The sequence below is a fragment of the Arvicola amphibius genome, chromosome 5 (assembly GCF_903992535.2).
Source record: "Arvicola amphibius chromosome 5, mArvAmp1.2, whole genome shotgun sequence".
In the NCBI taxonomy this organism is placed as follows: Eukaryota; Metazoa; Chordata; class Mammalia; order Rodentia; family Cricetidae; genus Arvicola; species Arvicola amphibius.
This window is the reverse complement of record NC_052051.1, coordinates 53255808-53266790: the sequence shown is the minus strand read 5'-3', so window position 1 is coordinate 53266790 and position 10983 is coordinate 53255808. Positions and strand designations below refer to the sequence as shown.

General features: G+C 52.5%; 2 protein-coding genes across 2 annotated transcripts; one reads left to right on the top strand and one right to left on the bottom strand.

Moving 5' to 3' along the window:
• The first annotated feature begins 1756 nt into the window (after positions 1–1756).
• On the top strand, positions 1757–5167 carry Duoxa2 (dual oxidase maturation factor 2). The gene is made up of 7 exons (XM_038331127.1): positions 1757–1822; positions 2099–2274; positions 3156–3213; positions 3603–3737; positions 3982–4195; positions 4423–4637; positions 4974–5167. Exons 2-7 carry the CDS (start codon positions 2128–2130, stop codon positions 5165–5167), a joined length of 963 nt encoding a protein of 320 aa, XP_038187055.1. The 5' UTR covers positions 1757–1822; positions 2099–2127.
• Positions 5168–6455: 1288 nt separating this feature from the next.
• Positions 6456–9549, bottom strand: Duoxa1 (dual oxidase maturation factor 1). Its single transcript, XM_038331126.1, has 6 exons — positions 9403–9549; positions 9034–9091; positions 8305–8439; positions 7836–8049; positions 7362–7579; positions 6456–6709 (listed from the first exon to the last, which is right to left on the bottom strand). The coding sequence occupies exons 1-6, from the start codon at positions 9547–9549 to the stop codon at positions 6456–6458; spliced, it is 1026 nt and encodes a 341-aa protein (XP_038187054.1).
• Positions 9550–10983: the final 1434 nt, after the last annotated feature.

Below are 10983 nucleotides of genomic sequence, written 5' to 3'. Positions count from 1 at the left end.
ATGCCAACGTTGTTGCCAAAATCAAAAATAATATGATTAACAGCTTCCCTTCACCTCTGCGTGGCAGTTATTAGAGTCTTGAGGAGAGCAAACGACCAGGGCATCCAGTTCCTTAGAGTTCTAATGGGGACCCAATGGCACTTGTTGGTTTGGAGTAAGGTGTAAGAAAAAGATCCCCGCATCACACCCAAGTACTCAAAGATGACAGCAGAAGCGCTTCTTAGAAAGTATTCTTTTCCTGCGAGTTGCAGTGGGACTCCCCGGGTCCTTCCCTGGGCACTGAATGAGCTCCAGATCCGCCCTGGTTTCTTCCTACACTCACCAAAGAAGACCCCTAGCACTGTGCGGTTGTGGATGGACGCCAGCCCGGCTCTGCCTTGAGTGACAGCATCGCTTAGTCGCCTAGGGTTGGGCAGCAGCGGCTCCTCCAGAGCCTGATAAACGCCGTCAGCGTAATTAGCAGGTACGAGGCGCTGCAGGCGCGATCCTGCAGGAGGCAGAGAGACCTGAGCTGGATCATGGTTCCAGGTGCCCAAGATGCCTCAGACCCGACCTTTCACAGTTCCCAAACCCGGCCCGGGAGAAAGAATCTCTCTCTCTCTCTCTCTCTCTCTCTCTCTCTCTCTCTCTCTCTCTCTCTCTCTCTCTCTCTCTCTCTCTCTCTCTCTCTCTCTTCCCCTCCATCTCCTGGCCCTAGGAATGCACAACTCCCTTGCTGCCACACTCCAACTGCAGGCCGGCACTGCTGCGACCTTGCCCTCCGTGCAGAACCCAGGATTTACCAGTAGCACCGCGCTGGTGGTACTTCAGATTGTTAAACCAGCCGTCAAAGCGCTGCACTTCCCAGGGCAGTGAGGGTGCGTCCTGGCTACCTGTGGGAGCAGAGAGCCTTCCACTTAGCACTAACCTCTCAGAGACCCCTCCGTGACAGGATGGATTTCGCACCCTTCCCCAGCTGGCCAAGTCCTCCCAACCAACTCTATTTCCACTCCTTCCAGGGAGCCGGAGGACTCAGGACAACTCTTCATCTCACAAATCCGATCCGAGATGGAGATGGACCAGCCAGCCCTTCCAGCTTCCAGGGCCAACTGCACTTCTCCCTTTCCACCTTCATGGGACTTTGGGTGACCCCTCTCAGCTAGAGGTCCCTTCTACTTACCTGCTGGACCCAGGGGTCCAGTCAGCAGAGCACCCAGGAGCACTAGTGTCTTGGGGCTTGCTGGAAGCATGCTGTCCCTGCAGCCTGGAGGTGGGAGGTAGTACACACTCCTACAGCTGGTGCTGGAAGAGGACCGCAGAAGCATTACTCAGGTCCGACATCTTCATGACGCTCTTTCTGGGACAACCTGGGAGATTATTGAGATTGCCCCGCCCCCTCCCCAGCCCTAACAGAGTGCTGATTTCAATTGCAGGACCACCCGGGGCAGGAGTCCTTTAGAGTGTCTCCAGCAGCATTGTTTCAGTCCCCCGGGGCTTTGCTCTAAAACCTGGTACTCTCATTCCAATTTCCCACATACTGCTTCTCCGGGATGAGGCAGGAGAGTGGGAGAGGCTAATGAACAGAGACAGGGTCCCGCACTTAACCCCATTCTCATCTGCAGTGAATGCCTGCGGAAAAAGGAGAGGGCTAGGAGGACCCAACCTTTGGTGGAAGGCTCTGGTCCGCTTCAATTGTCTTCTGTGTGCTTGGAGGCTTTCTTTCTTCGCTCTCCTTCCCGCACTCCACTTTCGCAGCTCCGAGAATCTTCACGCTTCCTGGATGTACTTTCAACCTTCACTCTGGATCCCGTCCCGCAGGTGTGAGCTCACAGCAAGGCGGCAGGTGAGAGAGTGTGTGGACCAGAGGTTTGGCCTCCAGTTAAGAAGGGTTGCCGTTATTTGCATGTCCCCGCCCCTCGCTTCCTTGATCTCAGCTGGACGGGACCCTGCCACCTAATTGGGACACCTCCCCTGCTTGCTGCCCACGATCCTATAAAAGGGGGTCTGCCTGTCTTTGCAAACGCGGCGCGAACCTGCCAAGTCAGGATAAGCTTCGGGATCCCGTCTCTGTGCTGCTTTGGAGAGCCGCGGGTCTCAGACTTTCTTTCACTCACACCAGTTCGCAGCAGTTCTCGAACTTCTCTCAGAATGACTGCGTGGGACGGGGTGATGCCCTTTTATCCCCAACCCAGGCACCCCGCGGGCTTTAGCATCCCGCTGATCATTGTCATCCTGGTATTCTTGTGCTTAGCGGTCAGCTTCCTGCTCATCTTGCCTGGGATCCGTGGCCACTCGGTAAGGGGGTACTGAAAGTTCTTCTTAGGGAGGTTCTAGAAGCTCATGTCGTGGGGTGAGAGAGCTATATGGAGAGCATTTCTCGGAGATTCAGGGCAGACAAGAATAAGGAAGATTCTTCATGAAAAGTTAAGTTGAGGATCATCAGCAGGAACAAACTTTAGAAATCTGGTTCTGCAAAGGGCTCTTCACAAGGAGAGGGACAGTTCCTGGTTCAGGGCTTGGGGGAAAAGACTCCAAGTACCTTATTTTGGAGGCTGCTGCAGAAAGTGAGAACCAGCCCAGTAGTCGAGGCTTCAGGTACTGCCAGGACCTCCCACCTCTCTCTGAACCTTCTGACCAAGAGAATGGGCACAGGCAATTTAGAATGCTGTGTTTTCCTTACCGTTAGACTCAGAGGGTTCTACAGGGTGTTCAAACTTGTAGCAAGTTTGGCAATTCCCTTAAATGCTCCCAGCCCCCATATCCTAAACTGTCTTTTTTCCCCCCAAGTCTGAGAAGACCTCTAGTCTTTCTGTGTTGATCTTTTTGCCGGTTTGGGAGAACTGGCTCATCTAGAAATAGCCACTGTTCCTCTCCTTTTGTTGGCCACCAGGTCCTGGGGCCTCCCTCTTCTGGGAGAGGTGACCCTTGTCTGCCTGGCACTTCTGAACTCACTGAGCCTCCCCCAAGCAGTGACTGAACTAGAAGTAATGAACAGGCGCCAGACAGCTGGGGGTAAAAGGGGGGTCAGAGATTGCCAGGCAAGGTGGACCTGGAAATAGGACAGGGAAAATGGTCAGAAGTGCAAGCAAGGCTGGGATGGAGTGGGGTCAAGGTAGGTCTTGAGGACGGACTGGGCAGCACTCAGTCTTGATCTGTGCGCCTGTCTCTTCCCACAGCGCTGGTTCTGGTTGGTGAGAGTTCTTCTTAGTCTGTTCATCGGTGCAGAAATTGTGGGTGAGTGCATGGGGAAAGGAGTTGGAGTAGGGAAAGAGTGGCAGACGGCACCGAGAAATGGGGAGCCAGCTTGGTTTCCTGGGCGCTCTTCCATTCTGCACCTATTTCTGGCAACCCTGGCTGTTCTTTTGCTGTGGATTTTTTGTTTTGAGACTGCCTCTCACTATGTAGTCTAGGCTGACCTTGATGAAAGCTTACTTGCCCTGGTACCCCGCTATCCCCCCACCCCCGGCCGCCTCCACCATTGCTCTTGGCTAATGCCCACTTTCCTGCCCTTGCCTTGCTATTACACCAGGTCCTAAGCCTTCATCTTTCTGTCCCGCCTCCCTTCACGGCTTCCCACTGTCAGTCAGCCATCCCTGCCAGTCAGTGTGTGCATCTCTCCACAGCTGTGCACTTCAGCGGAGACTGGTTCGTGGGGGGAGTGTGGACCAATACATCCTACAAAGCCTTCAGTACAGCCCGTGTTCAAGTCCACGTCGGTCTGCATGTGGGACTGGCGGGCGTCAATATTACACTCAGAGGTGAGGAGGCTGGGGCCAAGTGAGTTCTTGGGGCTGGAAGATCCCATGGAGCTGAGTGCCAAGAGTTGTTAGAGGATCTTCCACATCCTTCCGGCTCAGAAAGCCTCTGATTGACGTGGATCTGGGTTTTCCCCCAACTACTACCTAATCTTTCTCTTTCCTGACAATTGCCCCACCCTTATCTCCCTAACTGAACGTGTTCAGTTTCCGGGTCCCTGGCCTTGACCCCACGGCTTCCCCGCAGGAACACCAGTGCAGCAGTTGAATGAGACCATTGACTACAATGAGCGTTTCACTTGGCGTCTGGACGAAGACTACACCAAGGAGTACGTTAATGCCCTGGAGAAGGGACTGCCGGACCCAGTGCTATACCTGGCAGAGAAGTTTACACCTAACAGCCCCTGCGGGCTGTACCACCAGTATCACCTGGCAGGACACTATGCTGCAGCAACGCTGTGGTGAGCGTGTGGTGGGTGGGGAGTGGGCAGGGTGCGTGCGACCCGGAGAGCACGGCCTCGGTCTAGCCTCGTGGGCAGGATCGTCTGGCGATCTGCAAAACCCAAGAGAATCCCAGCCACGGCGAGAGCAGAGCGCAGGAGCCGGCTCTCTCCAGGGTTCCTCTGCGCCTCCTGCAGGCCTGGCCAGGGAACCCGGCTCACTGGCGCGTTGCCTCGGTCCCTCACAGGGTGGCGTTCTGCTTCTGGATCATCGCCAACGCGCTGCTGTCCATGCCCGTTCCGCTCTACGGCGGCCTGGCCTTGCTCAGCACCAGCGCCTTCACGCTCTTTGGCGTCTTCGCCTTCGCCTCGATCTCTAGCGTGCCACTCTGCCCCTTCCGCCTGGGTTCCGCCGCCCTCACGCCTCACTACGGCGCCTCCTTTTGGGTCACGCTGGCCACCGGTGAGTACAAAGGGGTGCTCACCTGGTGGTGGCCCGGATATGTAAAGGATGTGCCCTATCCAGCGTATAGAATGAGTTATTTCATTTCTCTTCTCTCGATAGCGGGCAGAAGGTGGGGGAGACACTGTTACTCTCATTTTACGATGAGTGGAACTAGTTTGGGAGGGTTCAGTATCTTGTCCCAGTTAGGGTGAGTGAGAACTTGTGCATCGTGTAAAACACGGAAGAGTTCTTTCTGAGGATCGTGTGTGTAGGAAATTCCAAGGATTGGCTCCTGATGATGGTGAGGAGCGTTTACATCCCTGACTCCCTCTGTCTTTCCGTCCTCCGGTGCAGGCATCCTGAGCCTCCTCCTCGGAGCGGTGGTGGTGATCCTCCACTACACTTGGCCCAGCGCTCTTCGCTCCTTTCTGGATCAAAGTGGCAAAGACTGTAGCAGTCAGGCGAAAGGGAAATCGCCTCTCATCTTGGACAACCCGCAACACAAGCAGTTCGAGAACCCAGACTTAAATATTACCACTGTCCTGTGAAGAGAACTAACTCCGGATTCCTACCTCCTTGGGATCCCGCAGACCTGAAGACAGTGTTAAGGGCGCGCCCGGGAGCTCAGCTGAGTCTAGGGGACTGCACGACCACGCAGGAGGACGAGGGGGCGCCCTGGACGTGCCCTTTGCTCTAGGGAATGATTTCTTGAAGAGCTGTAAATAAACTTTTGTTTTGTTTTGTTTTGTTTTTTTCAAAATTCCCCCGCCCATCCGTTTCCTTGATGTCTCTTGGCCTTTGGAGTCACAAAATCTTGAGAGCTTTGCTAGGCTAGTGATAATGTAGTGTTGTTTATTCAGAAGCTGAGAAACCAGAGAAACACAGAAGGGATCTGGGAGAGGTGCGCCCTCTAGTGAAGCCCGAGAGGAACTGACAGGCACCGGAATCCGGGAGCTGCCCCACAGGGAGGTTACAATGCTCAAATCTCTCTCTACTGGCCAAACTGAATCTACTGGGAAAAATTAAGATTTTGGCATCGATTCAGTAATTCTTCCCACTTGACTTCTTTTGTGTTTGTACCTGAGAGCTAAAAGAAAAATTAACACGGCATAAAAATATAAATCCTGGGAGTCTGGAGAGATGGTTCAGTGGTAGAGGGTACTGGGGTTGGAGTACTAATACTCACGTGGTGACCATCAATTGCCTGTATCTCCAGCTCCAGGGGATCTCTGCAATGCTCTCTCCTAGCCTCTTCAGGCACTGCATGCAAGTGGTGCACACGCAGGCAAAATACTCATACACATTATATACATCATGGGATTTTTTTTTCAAAGGTTCTTCCCAAGTTCTAGAATCTTACACAGCATATGTGGGAGCTAAAGCTCAAAGAGAATGTGGCACACAACTGGTTAGTGTTAGATCTGGAACAAGATGTTTTGTCTCCTTCCAGTGTAGTCCCAGAGGTCACATAAGCTGTGAGAGCAATCAAAAAAGAAAGGAGAGGGGCCCAGGCCCTCAAAACAAAGTGATGGGTGCTGAGGGACCACGTGATGCCCAAAATGTTGGTTATGAGAGGGAGGTTGACCTTGAAGAGGCAAAGCATCCAAGAAGGTGGTGTTTGCATAGAGACTCATCCCTGCTGTCTTGAAAAACAGCAGTGTATAGGCACAGCTGACATCTCTTCAGAACCTTGGGACTTTTGCTCTATTTTTCAAATTGGAGTTGGGCGTCTGACACAACCCAAGACCACCTCCTGGGCTGTTCTGGTGGTTTGTGGAGTCTCCGGTGAGGTCTGGAGCCCGTCTGGAAAGTCAGGTGGTCACCAGCAGAGGAGCATCACAGGGCACAGTCAGACGGTTTGATGCATTCTTCCTTGAAACACGTTTCAGAGGAAGCTTCTGACATGGGAATGTCCTGGGTCTCAGGACTCTCAGCCATGGACCTGTAACGGGGGCTCAGGAGTCCCCCTTCCTCAGAACCCCACTCCAGCACTGAGTCCTCTGCACTCTGGTTGAAGAAAGCCTTCAGTCTGTGAGGTTGCATCCTGTGGGCCACTGCCATGGCTAGGCCAAGCAGAATACACAGCAGCCCTGAGGATGAAGGGGACACGTGTCTTGCCTTAGTTCTGGTAGGTCCTTCCAAGAACAGCTCCTCCGAACATCGGAAAAACTCTATAAGGGAGGTCTGGGTCCCTGCCTCAGGGTAACTGGAATTCATAGAGCTCACTGAATGTCCTCGGGTCTGTATCGCTGGTATGGGTCTACTGTCCTGAACTTTCATACTCTAAACTGAGACAGAGAGAGAAGTAGACAGACTGAGACTAGGAACGGATGGGGACAAAAGATGGAGGCATGAGGATACACGGGTGGGTAGACACAGCACGGCAGGAGAGTGACGCTGTGAGCCAGGTTGATTTAGGGCATTTGGGGGTCGTGTGAGCTGGGGACATGCAAGGGATCTAGGAAAAGATGAGAACTGTGGTTAGGGATGCAGGAGGGCACACACAACCGGAAGATTTGGAGAGCGTGAGTAAAGAGAGTTAAGGGATAATGGACATGACCGAGATGACACAGGGAAGTGAGCGTGGATGAGGAGAGAAAAAAGCAGGAGATGAGGCAGTTAAGAAGGATGGGGGCTTCAAAACAGGCACAGATTTCTTGACCTCTAGAAGTGGATCCACTCCACCCACATGATAGTCCCTCCCCTCCGTTCTCAGCCCTTCCCTTTAGGGGAGGCTCTCACCTGTGGCCAGTGTGATCCAGAAAGCAGGCCCATGGTGAGTGTGCAGCACAGAGGTGCCCAAGCGCAGCGGACAGGGTGATAGGAACGATGTGGCCATAGAGAAGAAGAAAAGTGCCACCAGCTGGAAGAAGCCAGTAGCCAGCAGCATGTGGCCACCATAACTCAGCACCGGCATAGACAGCATCACATTGGCCAGCAGCCAGCAGAGGAATGCCACCCTGGGGAGCCAAGATGCAGTGAGGACTGGCCCAGGCACCTCTCTCTGCTGGAGAGGATGGGACGGTCCAGGTAGAGGCTGTCCCAAGGGGCACTCTTGCCTGTGGCTTCCCAACCAAGAACTAAGGTTATTGCCAGTCCCCCCCGCCCCCCGCCACTCAGGATACCCCCTTGAGTGGAAATGAGATGGCTAGAAAAAAAAAATCTATTCCTGAGTTTAGGCCAGTAGGGGCTGTCCCATCCCTTATCCACGCTCACCACAGCATGGCTGAGGCATAGTGTCCTGCCAGGCGGTACTGGTTGTACAGCCCACATGGGCTTTGAGGGGTGAACTTCTCAGCCAGGTAGAGCACCGGGTCTGGAAGCCCCCTCTCCAGCGCCTTTGTGTACTCCTCTGCGTAGCTCCCTCCCAGGCGCCACAGGAACTCCTCATTGTAGTTGATGGTTTCATTCAGCTGCTGCACTGGGGTCCCTGAGCAACAGGGTAGCTGTGCTTAGCAGGAAACCGAGAACTGGGCTGGACCATTCACCTGGGTAGGGGTTCATCCACACGGGGCAAAGGGCCAAGAGCGGACAGAGGAGACAGTTGTGAACTTCCCTCCCCCCTCAGCTCCTACCCTTCCAAGCTCCAGTGCTGGGCACACATGGTAGATTCTATACACACGAGATGCATCTCAAAGACACCAAGCAGAGCCTTCCTCCCTTCTCCCCAAGTTAGAGCCCTCACCTGTGAGTGTGATGTTGACTCCTCCGAGCCCGATCTGCAGTCCCACGTCCACGCTGACCCACTTGGGACTGAACGCTTTGTATGTCGTGTTGGTGTTGATTTGGCCCACAGACCACTCGGAACTGAAATTCACAGCTGGGGTTGGGGAGTTGCGACTCAGGAAGGTCTGGGCCTTGCTGGGTTAGTCAGAAGGAAAGCTACAGGGGTTCCATGCCTGAACTTGTTGTAATTGTATATCCATTCACTAGCCCAGGCCTGGCTCATACTAAGTCTGCCAACCACTATTGTGGGATGAAGAAAAGGGTCAGAATCTAAAATTTTCCATGCTCACATTCTGCTTATCCTCCCAGTACCACTATGGGCAGCCGTTCACGCAACTGATAAGGGAACATTAACATAGACCACCATGGACAAACACAAACAACCTCAATAAAAATGGTCTGTGTTTCCCATTCCCCGATTCCCTGAAACCCAGCAAACAACTCTCCCAGAGTCCTCCTGCCTACATTCATTAGGACGCAAATGAAAACAGTAGGAAGATGGTTTCCTTGGCCCACACCTTGCAGGGCAAGGGTAAGAATAAGAGGCTAAAACCATGGTGACATGTGAATCTGGAAGGCACCCTGAATCCATGACCACTAGGGAGCCACAGAAAGAAGAGAGGCAGTCCACAAAGGAAACGACACAAGACAGAGGCCGCTGCTCAAGTCTGTGGCATTTGGCACTCACCCAGGATCACAGCCCCGATGAATAAACTGGTCACCACCCGCAGCATCCAGAACAGCCTCTGAGTCAGAAGGGATGGGCTTAGTAAGCCTAGCCTTCCTTCCCTGCACACCCTTCCTCCTACGATGGGGAGGGGCGGGGCTTCTACCGCTGAGCCCATTTGGCCAATTAAGATCAGAGTGTCTGGCACAAAACCATTCCCAATCTATTGGTTCAGCGAGTGGGAAACTCTGCACGGGGGATGGCGAAGAGGCGTTCTCAGCACTGGTCTTCCTCCCCCGAGTCTACCTCTAGACAGAGTCTGGACTTCTCCCTCTTGAAGCTCAAGTCCTCCCCAGGGCTGGAGTCTACAGGGCTGGGTTTGTTTCTTACCGTCTTCCCACGAATGCCAGGGAGGATGATGATAAAGGTGACCAGTGCAGTCAGGAAGATGGTGATTATAACAGCCAAAGCTGTGTCCATTGGGAAGGTAGGCTTGGCGCCAGTATAGAAGGGCAGGGTGTATCCAAGGGCAGCCATTTTGTTGGGGGGCATGCAGAGGTTGACGCTGCAACAATAGGCATTTGCTGAGGAGTGTCCTCTGTGTGCCCAACACTAACTATGGGGCCAGGGGTGCTTCAAAGAATAAGCTGACCCATGTCTGCCGTCTCTGAAGCCCGTTTGTGTGTGCGCTCTGATCTTCAGCACCTTTACCGATATTCACTGCCTTTTAGCCATCCATCGCCCCATCTTTTGACTGTGACAGATTTATAGTCTTGACAATCGGTCTCTGCTGCCCGTGGTCCCTTCCTAACCACTCAGCCCTCTAAATAAGTGCCATCATCACCTTTGGGCCTTTTCTATTTCTTCTGAGAATATCTAAAGGGAAAAAAAAAAAACACCTCTCTTTTATTCTCCCCAGACTCTAGTACAGGCAGATCACAAAACATAAAAAGAACTGCATTTACTATCAAACAAAGCCATAAGGGTAGGAGATGGAGCAGATTGCTTAGGGAAAGATTGCCTTTCTTCTTCAGTCTCCAAAGGAACAAAGACCAAGAAGCTGCTAAGTGTACAGTCTGAGTTTATCACTAGAGCTTAAGCATCCTAGCTCCTGGGACTGGTGAGTCCAGAACAGCCTGACTAGGCATTGCAGGAATCCCTGCTCACTGTCAGGCACAGTGCTGGGACCAGAGGTCTTACTATTCCACACATCACCAACATAGGCCCCTTCCGTTCATCACACCCCCCCCCCCCACGTGGTTCTTCAACTCAAATACTGGCTTTGGTCTTCTCTGCTTTGTTGCCTGATTGATCTTAGAGCTTGTTTGACTCTTGTTTGTCCCTTTATACACAGGGCATTAATAAAATGATACCTGGTCATTTCATCAGCTTTTAGACAGAATTCATTGCAAGACACACTGTTATCTCACGATCATGGAGAAGAAAAAGTACTTCATTTAAACCTTAACAGCCATTGTAATAAGATGCACCCCAGCTTCAGAGATATCAAGAGCAGGGGTGAAGAGAGAACCTTAGAGCCAATGTCCCTGGTCTGCTCATTCCCCCCAAGTGTGATCTGCACCAGGGACCTACATTACCAGGAGGACCCATAATTTAATCTGAGCAGGGAGATTGCTAAGTGGGAAGGTAAAGAAAGCAGTTTGGGAGTCAAAGGGTTTGCATTCTGCCTCTGTCTTTAGCAACTTCATCTCTATACAGTTTCATTGGAGAAAAAACCCAGAAATAATAAAGTTTCCTTCAGAGGGTTATTATGGGGATGGAATGAGGCTGGACATGGACAAATTGCAAAGAACGCTCTCAGAAATAAACAGGGAATTCTCTGCTGTTCTGTCTTCATTCTGTGTTCTTTGCTTCTTAGCTTCACCACCGTCAAAGATGCCTGAACAAGCTATCATACCCCCGGAGACTTTCCTGAAATTATCCAGCGGCTGCCTTCACTACTGCTCTGTT